At 46.2% G+C, this 15781-nt stretch overlaps 1 protein-coding gene across 1 annotated transcript in view; it reads left to right on the forward strand.

The window, feature by feature from the left end:
• The window catches only part of LOC144769388 (UDP-glucose 6-dehydrogenase-like), an 80232-nt gene extending 68410 nt beyond the window's left edge, over positions 1-11822 (forward strand). The window contains exons 11-12 of the mRNA XM_078653443.1: positions 9329-9439; positions 11086-11822. Coding sequence (XP_078509569.1) covers positions 9329-9439; positions 11086-11133 — 159 coding nt within the window. The 3' untranslated portion in view covers positions 11134-11822. The remainder of the gene's footprint in view (positions 1-9328; positions 9440-11085) is intronic.
• The last annotated feature ends 3959 nt before the right edge of the window (positions 11823-15781 follow it).

A 15781-nucleotide genomic window follows, 5' to 3' on the forward strand; every position in this document is an offset into this window, starting at 1 on the left:
CAGGTGGAGTCACAAGGTGAAGTGCTCTTTCTGTCTTGTTGGTGTTCAGCTTCAGACAATTGGTCTTCATTCAGGGGTCAATTTCCTGCACTAACTCGATCTGGGTAATGGATGTCTTATGTGTGAGGGAAAGAATTAGTTGCGAATCGTCGGTGTAAGAGAGGATGTTGATATCATGAGAGCAGATGATACTGGTTAAAGGGATCATGTATGAATTGAAGAGGGTCCTTACAAAACTTTGCAGATAAGGTTGCGGGCATTTGAGGTGTACATTACCAGACAAACTGGGTCATTCCAATCAGGAAGGAGCAGATTATGCCTACATTAATTCACTTAAATGAAAACAAATTAAATGGCAAGCACTGGTGAGAACAACCCTGTTAGAGACATAAAAATGCAAAGCAAGTTTGCCTACTGTAAAGTAGTCGTAGCCCCTCCCAATGACCACAGGACACAGTGATGTGGTTTACACTATTTATTTTCCAGAGAGCGCCGAGCCAGGTGTATTCCCTGCTTCGGCACTCGCGCTATGCCGCGCGGGGCTGCGCGCGCATCTCAAGATGGCGGCCGCTGCACGTCGCGTCGTTACGCAACGTGCGTGCACTAGACCGCTACACTACATATCTCCCCTTTTTCCAAACAGTGAAACTTTAACTTACAGTCCGCCGCTCATATCAAAGTCCTGGAACCTGGTGGGCTTGACCACTGCTCTGCCCCTACAGGTAAGTCTTACCGGGGTGGCCATGTCCTCTCTCACAGGAGTGTCTGCACCGGCTCCCCCACTGTTCAATGCAGCCCGGCTCTCCCTTGGTCTCCTTACGCTCCTCTCCTTCTCCACTCTGGGACTATCTCTGTTACTTCGCTCCTCACCATATTCTTCTCCTCCCGTGTCTGCTTCTCCATCGAACAGTCCTTCCTCTCCTCTGGGCTCCTCTGCAATTTCCGATTCTCTTCCTCCTTGACCCCACTGTAGCACCTTGTTGCATCTCGCCATGCGGTCCTGCGACCACACATTCCCATCGCTCAACAGGGCTGCTCTATCGTACACCTCCTTCACCTGCAAGGGTTTGCTGTATTTGCTATCTCCTTTCCTTTGCATAGTCGCCAACTTTACTCGCACCCACTCACCTTCTTCCAGTCTTGTGTCTCTTACGTTCCGCCGCTTGTCATAATGGTTTGCATAGATGGCCTGAGCCTTCTCCAGGTTTGCCTGAACCACTGCTGGAGACCACTTGCTCACTATGGTCTTCACCTTCCATACTCGATTGTCCTTCGTGAAAGGGTCACGGCCTCCTAAGATTTGGAATGGGCTATATCCTGTTCCTGTGGGGGTGATCCTGTAGGCCCATATCATTTTCCATATCTCTTTTTCCCAGTCCTTATTGTTCGCTATCGCTGCTTGCACCGATCCCATCACCACTCGATTAAATCGTTCCACTAGGCCGTTGCCTGCTGGGTGATAGATCGACGTGTGCTTGGAGAGAATGCCATTTCTCTCCATGAAGTTATTCCATTTGTCCGAAGTGAACTGAGGACCGTTGTCGCTTAGGATCGACTTAGGAATACCCTCTCTCACGAAAGTGTCATTCAGGAATTTTAAGATAGTTTCCGCGTCCATTATTTCTTCCACCTTCATCTCTGGCCACTTGGAGTATCTGTCGATGAGAACACACACGTATTTTTGTATGCCTTGTTCATCCAAGATTGGGCCCAAGATGTCGTTGGACAGCTCCTCCCAAGGGTTCTGAGGGGGGTCGAACCTGCCCCGCGCGGGGCGCAGTGGCTTGAGCGTCTTGTCTGCCCCCTGGCACTGTGGGCATTCTCTGACGTACCGTTCCGTTCTTCGGTCCATACCTGCCCACCAATATCCTTGCTTCGTTCTCAGTTTCATTTTGACTATCCCCAGATGGCCTTCATGGAGTAACGCCAATAGCTTCACCACTACGCCGTCGGGGGGATGACCTTATCTCCCCGGTACACGAACACTCCTTGATCATCCACCGACAATTCTTCCCGGACTTCGTAGTACATCCTGAGAGCTTCGCTGGTGTGTTTCTTTTCTGGCCAGCCCTGCATTATGCACCTCTTCACCTCCTGCATGGTAGGGTCTTCATTATATGCTTTATTCCACTCTTGGTAACTGATAACCTTCTCTTGGTCATCCGTCAGAGCCACCATCTCTTCTCCACTTGTTTGGTCCTCTTCCTCTGGTTCCATGGCCGCCGCTCGACGCAAGTAGTCTGCCACTCTGTTCCGACTGCCGGGGATGTATTCCACATCGTACCTAAATTCCAATAACTTTAATGTCATTTTCGAGATCCTGGGGGTGGCACTGGCGTGGCCGCTGGAAGTTAATACCTTCACTAAAGGTTTGTGGTCTGTTTTCAATAGGAAATGGGTGCCCCACAAGAACTGTCTGAATCTTGTCATCGCCCACACCACGGCCAGCATTTCCTTCTCTATGACGCTGTATTTTCTTTCAGTGTCACTCAACGTGCGCGAGGCGAAGCTGAGTGTTTCCATCACTCCCTGTCCTCGATCCTGCATCAACACTGCCCCCAAGCCTTTATCACTGGCGTCTGTAGTGAGTACCGTTCTTCCCAGTGGATTGTATCCTTGTAGCGGTATGGCTCCTACCACATCCTTCTTTATGCTCTCGAACTCCCTTTGCGCTTCCTCCGTCCAGTGGAACATCGAGCTTTCTCTTGTAAGCATTCTCATGTGGTGTGTTTTTGTTGCGAAATGCTGCACAAATTTACTATAGTACTCCGCCATGACCAAGAAGGACCTGACGTCTTCCTTATTGGCAGGCGGGGGTGCATCACAGATCGCCTTCACATTCTCGGTCTTGGGTGTGATGCCCTGCACACCGATCTCATGTCCCAAATATGTTACTGATTCCATGCCCAATCGGCATTTCTCCCATTCAGCAGTTAGACCCTTTCCTTCTAGTGTTCTCAGGACCTTCATAAGTTTGGCATCGTGGTCTAGTTTGTCTCGCCCCATCGCTAGGATATCATCCTGGAAAGATTGGATGCCAACCATATTCTTGAATAACTGGTGCATAAGTTTCTAAAACACCGCTGCCGCTGAAGCTAGTCCAAACGGCATGCGGCGGAACTGGCAGCATCCGAAGGGGGTTATGAATGATGTTAACCTTCTGCTCTCCGGATGCAGGGCGATCTGATGGTATGCGGATGTTAAGTCGATGATTGAGTACCATTTGATGCCTCTTGTCTTGGCCAGCATCTCTTCGATCCTTGGCAAAGGAAACTTCTCGACCACGATGTTTTTATTTAGTTCACGTAGGTCCACGCAGAGCCTGACCTTTCCACTGGGTTTCATAACCACTACAAGTGGCGCCAGCCACTCGGCACATGCAATTGGTTCAATTATCCCTTTCTTTTCTAGATCCTGTAGCTCCACTTGCACCGCCTCTCTCACTGCCAGCGGTACGTTCCTCACCTTGTGAGCCACCGGTATGGCGCCTTCCTTAAGAATGATTTTGTGCACGAATTTTTCTAGCTTGCCCACGGTGCCTCCGAAGACTTTGGGAAAGTTTGTCCGCCACTTATCCAAATCCGGCCAAGTTTCCGGTTTAGTGAGTAGGATTTGTTCCTTGCCACCTGGGTCCAGTTTGATGCCCATGTCGCCTTGGTCCAGCCATCCCAGCACCGATGGACCTTTCTCCGATATGTACAGTTTGCAGTTGGCACTGCGTCCTCTAAATTCAAACCTCAGTGGTCTGAACCCCACCATGGGTATGCGGTCACCATTGTACGTAACCGGCCGTATGTCCAATTTCTCCAGGTCTGGGCCTAGGTGCGGCTTGAAGGTTTCGTTCCATACTGCACGCTGGACAATAGTGTAGGGCGATCCCGTGTCCGCCACTATACTTATGGGTACGCCACCGATGGTCATGTCTAGTACTGGTTTGGTCGACCTTTTGTTGTCCACACTCAACACCTGGTCATAGATGCAGAGTATCGTGTCTTCATCCTCATGGTCCTCTTCTTCTCTGTCCTCTTGTCCTTGGTCAATGTATTTGACCATGCTCCTGGAGGATTTCCTGCGGCACACTTTCTCGTAGTGCCCTGTGATTCCACAATACAAACATTTGGCGCGAAACGCCGGACAGTTCCTGTCATGAGCTTCGTGCGCCCAACTCCCGCATCTATAGCACGATTTCTTATTGCCTCCCGTCTGTTTTCCTGGTGGGCCGGGGTTCCCTTACCACCTGTTCAAGCCCTTCAACGAGGGCCCCTTGCTTCTGTTTTCCTTGTAGTGTTCGTCATCACCAATCTTGTTCACCATTGGGCTCACCGCGGCCTCTCTTTTTGCCGCTTCTGCGCACCTTCGCGCCAATTCCGCTCTCCTGACTATTATCATTACTTCTTGCAGTGTGGCGTCGCCGCTGGCCCATAGCTTGTCTTGCACAGCAGTGCTCGTAGTGTGCATCACGATTTGATCCTTGATGAATTCATCTTGGAACATGTCATATTTACATGTGGATGCCAACTTTCTTAATGCCGCCACATATTCTTCCACCGACTCTCCTGGATGTTACTTCCTCTGTTGGAAGTTGTACCTGTCTATCGATACACGCACAGTGGGCTTGTAATGTTCGTTTAACTCCTCAGTTGCGTGAGCATACACGTCGTCATCTGTACTTCCTCGTGGGTTGGGTACCAAGTTCTTGAAAATCCTTAACCCCTCCGGGCCTAGATTGTGTAATAATATCCGTCTCTTTCGTTTACTGGAGAACTTCTCTCCGTTCTCATCCTCCAATACTTCGATGAAATTGTCTATGTAGTCTCTCCAATCTTCCCACCTCATGAGAGGCTCCCCTGGTTTGGGTAGAAACTGCACAGGGGCTGTCGCCGACGCTGCCTGCGCGCTCATCTTTTCGTGCCTTTCTGTGACTGGGGTGTCTCCGTGGCTACTAGGGCTACCTGGTGCACTCTGTTCGCACCTTTCTGTGGCTGGGGTGTCTCCGTAGCTACTAGGGCTACCTGGTGCACTGTTCCCTTCTTGATATTCCGTCCGGAAATGGGGGATCTCTTGTTCTGCCCCTTCGCTGTTCCTGGAGGTAGCCAGCGCTCCCGCTCTCAGCCGTGTGGTGTTGAGGGTTGCCCCAGCCAATGAGCTCCCTTCACTCTCCTCTCCTTTTCACCTGTGCCGAATCCGACCTACCTTCTTGAGGCTATGGGCTCTGCCGCGCTCTCTGGTGTCTGCCCTTCTGTGTGCAGTGTTGCGCTCAGGCGACCTGTGGCGTAGCTGGTACCTGGCTGCGATTTCCTGGTCCTGACGGTCTATTTTTCTAGTGTTGGTGGGGGTGGTGGTCAGGGGGGGGGTTCTTCCTTTCTTCCTAACTCGACCTCGTCGCCATTGTAAAGTAGTCGTAGCCCCTCCCAATGACCACAGGACACAGTGATGTGGTTTACGCTATTTATTTTCCAGAGAGCGCCGAGCCAGTTGTATTCCCTGCTTCGGCACTCGTGCTATGCCGCGCGGGGCTGCGCGCGCATCTCAAGATGGCCGCCGCCGCACGTCGCGTCATTACGCAACGTGCGTGCACTAGACGGCTACACTACACCTACTTGACATAGTCAAAATTGTACATCAAATTCAGCATTTCAACTTAAATAAGTGCATGTTGCATGGTCCTGCAATAGAGCGAGTGTTGTAGTGAAAATATTTTCCGGCAATTCGGTGACAAAGTGGGAGCAAGAACATGGGAGACACTCACAAACGTAAGAGGCCCTAGTTGGCTGTGGAAAGATCAAGAGGTGATCGAATATATGGAAAATCTAAATCAGTATTAGTTTAGTCTCAATGGCTGGGTACACAACCAGGAGCATGTGTAGAATTGCTGCGCCTGTCCATAAAGAATTCTAATTCAACAACCCAGAAAGAACCAGAGCCTGGAATAACAATGAATTTTTAATCCTAATGTAGAAGGCACCTAATTACTTAGACATCGATTCATCATATTTCTTAATGCCAAGGGTAGAGGAAACACACCGTGTGGCCACCGATGGCATAGCAAGATTGACCTCGTACCACCACTTTACTTTTACTCCTACTTCAAGTTCACGCTGCCGAGCCCTGGGGACGGGTAGTGTCAGACGTACAGAGGGCAGGTTAATTTAGCCATAGATTGCTATTACTACTCCTGGCGACTCAATATTAGCGTTTACGGGCACCTGTAATTGTTCCTTCTCATAAAACAGTCCTTCAAATAAGTAAGTATCTTTGTATGTAATTCGAAAGCAGTCGGGACATCTGATGCAAATTTACCTACGACCGCAAGAGGGAACTCTTGATCCATAATCTGGGATCTGATCTAAAACTCACTCTCGAAAGTGGAAACGCTTGATTTTGCTTCCTGTGAAAGAGGACTGTAACTTGGCTGGGGGGTAGTTTGTGCGGCTGGAGCCACAGGCAGCTGCTACTGTACATCCAGTGCAGGGAGCCTCTATTCATCAATGCAGCAATGGACCGGCGTTGTCTTGTCTGCATCTTCTTAATGACCATTCCCGAGTGGGAATGCGCTGGAGTACAGCCGTCCTCAAAGGAGGAAACCCAGTCTTTTCCGAGATTTACAGAAAAACGTAGTGGCGTCATTAAGGGGGGCCCAGGTGAGGCTGCCACCACACCTGTTTCTATCATGCTCCCCCCTGTGCCCCACCACTAGTCACAGCTGGTAAAAAAAACAGAAACACCCTCCGAGATTAGCCACAGATACAGCGATTTTGTTCCTGTTCACATTTCACTTTATACTTACTGTTGCTCTCCCGAAGTATGCATGCATTTGAGCTATGCAGAGGGCATAGGTGTAATCTGAGGCTTCAGTAATAACATGCAAATATCAGAGGCCTCCATTGGGTGCGTCCAACCGGGGTCTGGATACTGTGAATATGTGTGATGTGCATGCGCCAGAGCTGTGCTTATGAGCACATATCCAAGGTGCACATGATTTTCTTGTAGTGGAGGACTATATGCCACGTATATGCCACAGTTTAGGCAATACTTGGTGTTTAATTTGAAGATTTGCAGCTGGAAAAGACCCGGTGATAACACTGTCACCTCTACACATAGATGTCCCTTGGAGTGACTAGGACACAGTGTTGTTAGGTATTTGATATGTCAGAGAGGTACGCACTTTGCAGGGAACATTTTTTCAAAAAATGAGATGTACATGGAACAATATTGGGTTTGGTGGTCAGAATGGCATTGGAATACATAAACCTAAGTCTTGTGTAGGGTAGAGGGGCAGTGTTACTAGGAAATACACATGCAGTAAGTTTTCTTTCTGCATTTTATTATTAACCTACTTGCATATATTTATAAGTGAAATCAGATGGAGAAATCGCCCATAGCATTGTTCGGCCCAAAACAGACCACACACGACATATAGTAAAGGTGCCTTTAAATTATTCAGATGTTATCAATGTTATTTAAAGTGCCTCACTTGTCTCACATTATGCCAAAAAAGGTAAAATAATAAGGTAGTAATTAAATGTAGTAGAAAACGTATTGTGCCCTTTAAAACCTAAACATTGCTTCAGGTAGAATCCTCAAAGCCCCCCCCCCCTGACCACTGAGTCTGACCCTTTATTGATTCTATTCATGTTGGTGGCATCATCTGGATATCTGTGCCCCCCTCCCAAGCATACACTCCTGCCTATGGCCCTAAAATGGGTGCGGACATGCGCCTGTTATTTCCCCAGAAAGGCACAAAGCATGGTGCTCTCTAATCCATGTGTGAGGGCGGCTGACTCAGCAGCATGGGGCTCACGGTTCGATAGCCGGCGCTGGCAGCAGCTCAGCCCAGCACCATGTGACTCTGGGCAATAGCTCACTTAATCTTCGTGATGGCCTAGCGCCTTGAAATCCTTAGGGGTGATTAGTTTGCGCTTTACAAATACTGAGTTATTATTTATTTCCCATTCGGGAGAAAATAACTTGTAATTCTCTGATGTAGCTGCGGGGATTCAGAACGAAATAGAAGATTCTAGAACAACCACCTCCCACCCCATGTCATGGAACATAAATCGGGGGACCTCATAATGAAGTCCAAAGTCACTTTTAAGGTGTCTTTCATAGCCATATACAAACAGCTTCCAGAGGTGGTTAACCATCACAGGCGAGCTTTGGGAGCAAAGAGACTTGGCAGGGACAGCATATAATGGCGGCTCCTAGAGATGCGAAGTGGTGTAGCAGCCAGCGCGGGAGAGATGCAAAAACAAAAACAAATAAAAAGATAAATTATAAATGATAAAATACCACTTACCTGCCGCTGCGGCCGCCACCTTGCTCCTCTCCAGCTGCTCTCATGCAGGGAATACTATTATCCAGCATGAGAGTAGCACTGAGATTGGTCTGAACTGCCTGGTTTGCCGCTCAGCCAGGGCCTGGGAGCCTGTGTATTCTATACTCGGCTGTGCAGCACAGCTCGGATTGGAGAAATGCTAAGTGCGCATGTCGGTTTGGTCATCCTAAGATGGCCAGCCAAACCGACACGCGCATTTACAATACCCGACACTCCTCCTCCTCCCTGCTGCAGCTGATGTCACAGGGGGACCCGGCCCCGCCCTACGAACTGGCTCACTGGCAGTCTGCAGGTGAAAATAAAAATAAAATGATGATAATATTGTTTTATTATTGTTTTGTTTTTCATGTGTTTGAATCTGCTGTCACTGAGCAGTGGGCGACGCTTCTCTGCCATCAAGGAGAAGCCACCCCTGAAAGCACATACAGAAAAGTGTATAAGTATAAGAACTGTTTAATCTGTGTGTGATATGTCCTCGAGGACACAGAAAATGTTTATTTTCTGCTTTTAAAGATCAAGGTATGTAGTAGAGAAGACTACAGTGAGGGGCCTAGTGTAACCCTAAAATACCTTTACATTTTAAATACAAGCAAAATTAGGAGAAAACCAATGGTGCAGGGTCTTAAAGCACAAATGGGTAATAAACATTGATTTTAGTAAAAAACTAAAAAAAAACAGCATTTACAAATGTTTTCTACTACATTCATTTGCATCCTTAACAATGAACTACTCTGTATCTAGTTGGCATAAACAACTGAATTTCTATAGTAAAATGCACAGATCAACTAGGCATAATTAGAACAAAGCCAGTTCCAGAAAAACCTATTTTTTTCCCAAAGCAGTAGAGTTTGTGCACAAAAATCTACAGGCTAACTAACGGATTCAGCAGAAGCCGTTTGTAACTGGTCATCTGGAATTTCTATCAGTCACAGCTGCCTTGATTCCTTTTTAGTGTATCTTTTTTGTGTGCTCAACGCTATCGTTTACCTCTAGGAACTGGACTATGGCAGAATCTATAATGCAATGTTGAAGCCAGCTTTCATCTTTGACGGGAGGCGAATCCTGGACAGTGTACATCATCACCTTCAGCACCTAGGCTTTCAGGCAAGTTCAAAACTTTGACAATTAAAAATTTTAAGTGAGAGATAGACAGTGCTTAATTTGAACCAGTGATTTCCGGTGCTCGGCACCGCACTTAATTGTTAACACTGGGACTGATGACAGCCAGTCACATGGTGGTGCTGTTAGCCCAATTTTGTGACGAACACAACAACAGTTGTTTAATAGTTCTATATACATAAGAAAATGACCAATACCTGCCACCCAAAGTTATAAAAATAGCTTGGGTGGCAGGTATTAGTCTTTGTTAATTTATAAAAAGTCTGAATTGTCATTAGCAGCGCAAAGGGTAGTGCAAGCTGCTGTGGTCTCCTGACAAGAACCCTGGCACTTATTTCTTTACAAATTAAGTACTGGAGATAGGAGGTAAAGGTAGAAAGAGGTGGGCACAGTGAGAATTTGGAGCCTGGGCATGAAAGGGCAGGTAGAGTAAGGAAAAGGTGCGGTTTGAGCTAGGGGATGAAAGGATAGGGAGACACTGGAGGCAGGAGACGTTGGATAGAGCCAATGGATAGGGGAGAGGAGTTGGCCTAACGGCTAAGGCGCTCGACCTCGGACCTGGGGATCGGGGTTTGAGTCTCGGTAAGGGCGCCAAAACCTCCTGTGATTCTGGGCAAATCACTTAATCTCCCCGTGCCTAAAAATGAAAGTGTGTGTCCTCATGTAAAATGTAACTTGTGCTATGTAAAGCGCTCTGATACCTGATTCGGTTGGGGTCTAGTTCGCACTATATAAAACTCTACAAAAAAAAAAAATTATGGATGAAATGACAGGGGGGGTTTGGAACCTGGGCAAGGAAGAGTAGAGAGACATTTGAGCCAGGGTATCAAAGGACAGGGGTGGTTGGTACCAGGGGATGAAAGAAAAGAGAGAGGTTGGAGCCAGGGGATGGAAGGTCAAGGGGTGGGTTGAGCCAAGAGAGGAATGAAAAGAGAAAGTTTGCATGCAGGGGCTGAAAGGACAGAGGGAGGTTGGGGCCAAGGGATATAATGACAGGGAGAGGTTGAAGCCAGTGGGTGAGAGACGTCGAGACGTTTGAGCCAGAAGATGAAAAGAAGGGGGAGGTGGTGGAGCTAGGATATGAAAGGACATTGACAGGTTGGAGTCAGGTGATGAAACGGCAGGGAGAGGTTTGAGCCAATGGATGAGAGGACAAGGGGGGTTGGAGCCAGGGGATTAGAGCCCAGGCAGAGGATAGAGACAGGTGAAGTAAGGTTAGGAAGAGGTTGGTGTCAGGTGATTCAATGACAGGAGAGGTTGGAACCAGGGGATTAAAGTCGAAGCACAGCTTGGATTCACAGGAAGAAATGATAAGAATAGGTTGATGCCAGGAGAGAAAATATAGCCATCGGTTGCAAGAATCGATGTATACATGCACTTTATTGGGCAAAAAATGGAGATAAGTCATGATATTTAATAGCAATGCCAGACTAGCCTGTGGATGCATGGGGGGGGGGTGTTGTCAGACCATATATGCAAGGCTGTTAGGGTTTGTACAGGGTTTATTTGGAACTATCGTCCACTGCCATGCAAAGAAAAGATATTCCAATGGTGCAGTGAAAATCTATTTGTTCATGAGCACATGGTTGAGCTAGGGGCATTGTGACCATCTCTCGTCCTCTTTTACGCAGGTGGAGACGATCGGAAAGAAAGTAAACACGAGCAGAATGTTTCAGTGAACAGTGAACTTTCGAAGCAGCAGCCTCGAGCAGGGCTTCCCAGGAAGGTGGAGGTCTAAGCACCCGCCGGCAGACATTTTGTGAAGATTCTTCTACAGCCCGCGGTTATGCCATGACTGGAGGTTTAAGCTGCGGATGGAGACATTGGCAGCCATATTGCAAATGACAACAGTTGACTACATCCTTCGAGGGAAGAGTTTGAATGATGGTGTACACCCATTCCTCATCACCCCGCTCATTCAATAAGACTTGAAATTCAGTCATGCTGTTTTTAACTTGAACTCATTCATCCTCACACTTTGGAGAGACAGATGCGCTCCGATTTAATCACAATAAAAGACTACACTCGAATGTAATAACATTGCAAACTGTCGTCTTTCTGTTGCGAAGAGCCCAGGTGTGATGATGTAATGGACACCAAAAAAACCACTACAGATCCTTAGCACAGTAAGGCTAAAATACCTCCAAACATAAAAGTGCAGTGTGCCTCTCCGCAGTAGAAGCAACAACAATGATGGGGCACCATGTCTGTCCCGTCTCCCTGTTTTCTGTTTGCTCTCTACTCTCAGGCCCTATGGTGTCTGCAGGTTCACCATTGCTCGAATGGATAGAACCTGAAGTTAGATCTGCTGCCCCACAGTCCCCATTTCCCTTTTGAGATATGTTAATGCTGTCCCTTTAAAAAGCCTGGGAGCCTTCCAAGGTTGCAGTTTTGTTCTGAGTTGAGGTACTGAGAGTCTGGCAATAGTATGCCAGAGAGTCTCTTAAGTTCCTGAAAGCCATTTTGCCAGTATTAGCACTTTAAAGTGCTTCTTTGAAGTGCTGCTTCACGTTATGATGCTTGCATACTGTACATTTGCAGGTAAATTAAAACAGTTCATTTTTGTGCTTAGAAGTTAGTAGTTAGTGAAGTGAGCAAATAGCTGTGAGCCAGCGTAGTAAATAGTGCATTGCCAATTATACAGTCAATGGTTTTGTTCACGGATTCATTTGTGTGTTTTAGGAAGGTCCTTATGGTGTGTATTTCAAAGAGGGAAAGAAGGTCACAAGACCTTCTCCCAAATCTACGTGAGAGTATCTGTGATGGGTAACCCCACTGGAGAGCTCTAAAGCAATAATGGACCTTGCCATATGTCTCGGAACCACATTTATTGTGTGTGGTTCATGCAGATGTGTGCAGCTTGCCTGATACTATGTCTTTTTTTCCCCTCCAATTTTATCAGTGGCGGGTCCACCGCTAAGGCAGAGGAGTGTTGCCCCACTGCTCACTGAGCAATTCAAAATGGAAAAATAAAATTATCATAACTCAACGTTATCATTTTATTTAACCATACTGGCTCAGTTGGTTGGGGGCAGGGCGGGCCTGGGCATGTTTAGAGCTTGGGGAGGAGTGGTAGGCACCTCCTAAGTGTGCATGACGTTTTGACCCGCCGTCTCGGGCAGGCCAAACAGTCATGCACACTTTGCATGTTCTCCACCCAGGGCTGCATTACAGCCTGGGTGGAGAACATGTACAGCCTCCCAGCCCCTACCTGAACACCGAACTATTGCTCAGACCAATCACAACACTGCTGTGTGCCAGAATTGTGATTGGTCAAGGGAGGGTGTGTGCTTCCTGCTGCCTGGGAGAAGAGAAGAGTGTGGAGGGGAGGCTGCGGCCATCCCAGCCACATCTAGGTAAGTGGGTTTATATTTTTATTCTGTACCCCCTCCCCCTGACCCTCCCCACACTTGTTGGGAATCAGCCGCTACTGAATTGTATATAGTGCAAAGTCACCCAAATGTATTCAAGTGCTTTATCTGAGCACCGTACATTACACAAGGTCACTTTATTTTTCCTGACACAATGAAATTAAGTGATTTGCCCAGAATCAAAAGATGGTCAGCCGACACCGAGACTGGAACTTGGTTCTGACAGTTTCAAAGTTGACAGCTTTTGCCATAACGCCACATCCTTTAAGTCTGTGTGGTTCGAAGTCATGGGTGCTGGAGAGACAAAGGAGTGCGTGTGACCCAAGATGGCAGGCGCTTTGTGAGCTCCCTTCTTAGCTGTGTTACTGCCGACATTTAGATGATGATATACAGCATTATGGCGGCCTTTATAGTGGTTATCTATTGTGTAAGACCTGTGTCTGCAGACTGGTGGTGATTTCTTCCAGTTCCATTGGCTGGAGACTGTGTTTCACTCGACTACAGCTTCATGTCAGTTAACTGTGTGGGAGGAGGGCTATCCTTTGGAGAAGAGTCAGGCTTTCAACCTCCCTTGGTTTTCTTTTTCTCTTTTTTTGTGAAACATTTTATTAAGCTTTTGCAATATACAAACCAACTGTATGAACATAACAATACAGGTCCAACATCCGTACATCAGCCAACTTAAGGATAACACGTGCCTATCCACTAGTGCCCGAGAAGATCCCTGGTGGTTGCGGGGGTCCCAAAATGATCAGACCACCATGCTCCTAATACAGCGGTTGGACCACTGGTGCAGCGGTCCTCGACGGCCACTGCACCTCCACCATGGGTTCGGCGGTTGATCCTGGTAATCGGGCCCTTAATTTCCAACTTAACAATTGGTGTTCCTAAGAAGGTTTAGCTATGTCCAATTTGGAAATGAAAGTTATGTTGTATACATCCACTAAAAGATACAAACTACTTCACTACCCCCTGCTTAGTCTAAAATGATTGAATTACAAGAGTCAATGGCAAAAATGTGCAAAGAGACTTAGCAGGTTTAACAATGAAAACAATGAAAGTATCTGATAATGATATTACGATAATAATAAAGCTGCAATTGTCAAGTTACACATATTGTGCCTATGAAGCAGATACTGTTGGATTTAGAAAATAGAAATCTCCATTATTACTTGCATATCTTTAACTTGCTGGAGAGTATTGGGGATCAGAGTTACAGAGCCTTTTTGAAAAATCTGTTCCCATCTTTATAATAATTAAAATTCTCTGAGAAGTTTGAAATAGATAAAGCACATCGCACACTCTCAAGTCTAAACTGCAACAAGTTATATTTTGAGTGTTGTGTCATCACTGCCTCATTATGGTACGTAAAACTGTCTGGGAAATTTCACCCTCAATGGTGGAAGGCAATAAAATATATACTTATAAATCAATGTGGAAAGGATCACTGGTCCTGCATAACCAAGGTCTGCAGGTGGATCGGTAGGTGTCTCCCAAATAAAAGACCCTCGTGTAGCGGTATATGATGTGTCCCGCTTCTTGTAACACGTGTCCGTGCGTAATCCTTGGGTCAGTTTTTGTATGCACCCTCCGCCAGGAGGTTGTACCATTGGTTAAAACAGTAGTGATGGTGAATAAGTGAAATAGTGCTATAAAGGTGTTCTAAAATACCCGGACAGCCAGAGGTTCAACTTTAATATTTCTGGATTCGGGTAGAAGGTTAAGGCGTGTCGCTATGGAATTATTTAGGAATTCTAGCGCACTAATCTTGTGAGGTTAAAAGTGGTCGACATGTTTCAGCCTTATCTGCCTGTTGGTCAGTCGCTTTCCTCAGGACCATAAAGTGATTAAGTGAAAAAAAGGAAAAGGTAAATTTGTAACCTGATTCGTTTCATTGTACCTCTACATTATGTAAGACTTGTCTCCTCGGGAACCACGGCAGTTAGGGGGAGGCTTCACTCTAGCCTTCAAACACCCGTCTAGCAGCTTGTGCTGTCTCTGCCCTTGGTGATCCGGAATGGTACAATGAAACGAATCAGGTTACAAATTTACTTTTTCCTTTTTTTCACTTAATCACTTTATGGTCCTGAGGAAAGCCGACTGAAACATGTCGACCACTTTTAAAAAACACGTGTATGAGGGTCTTTTATTTGGGAGACACCTACCGATCCACCTGCAGACCTTGGTTATGCAGGACCAGTGATCCTTTCCACATTGATTTATAATTATTGAAAGGAGATTGAAAGGATCTCTACTCTCTCTCCCTCCACCAATTGATGATACGTAAATAAAATATATACCTCAAAACGTTTCTAAAGATACTGTGGCATTGTGTTAACAACTTTCTGATTTCCGTCCTCAAATTTGTGAAGTAGGTTACAAATATGGACAGTTTGATCTATCCGTCATGAGAATATGAAAAAATTATATATATCGAAGTCTTCTCTTCAATTGCATATTTGGTTGCTTATTTGGATCCTCATGCTCCAGTTGCAATGGATTCTCAAGCTTCTGTACTTGACACATGAAGTTCAGCTGTATTGCTTTTGTAACCATTTTTATTTTCTTCAGCAGGTACCATGGTGCTCTATCTCCAACTTGGATTGTACCATCGCTGTCTCAATGATTTAATTAGTGTTATCTATATATGTTTTGGTTGTCTTGTCTGTTTTGTTATCCTATATGTGCTACATTACCTATTTTTCCTTATATTCAGTTCCAGTCTTCTAATTTATTTTTTCTCTTTCCCGCCTTATTCTTTTCAATATAGCAAATAAAGATACTAAAATTGCCTCTTTAAATGGTAGCGGTCTTCATCATTCAATAAAGAGAAGGAAAATAGTAAACTATTTACATATATGCAAAGTGGATATGTTTTCCCCAAGACACTCACATTAAAGATAATATTCTTGCCTTTATGACAAAATCATGGGTTGATGACATAGTTTCATCACCT

This window comes from Lissotriton helveticus, chromosome 7 (genome assembly GCF_964261635.1).
Source record: "Lissotriton helveticus chromosome 7, aLisHel1.1, whole genome shotgun sequence".
NCBI lineage: Eukaryota > Metazoa > Chordata > Amphibia > Caudata > Salamandridae > Lissotriton > Lissotriton helveticus.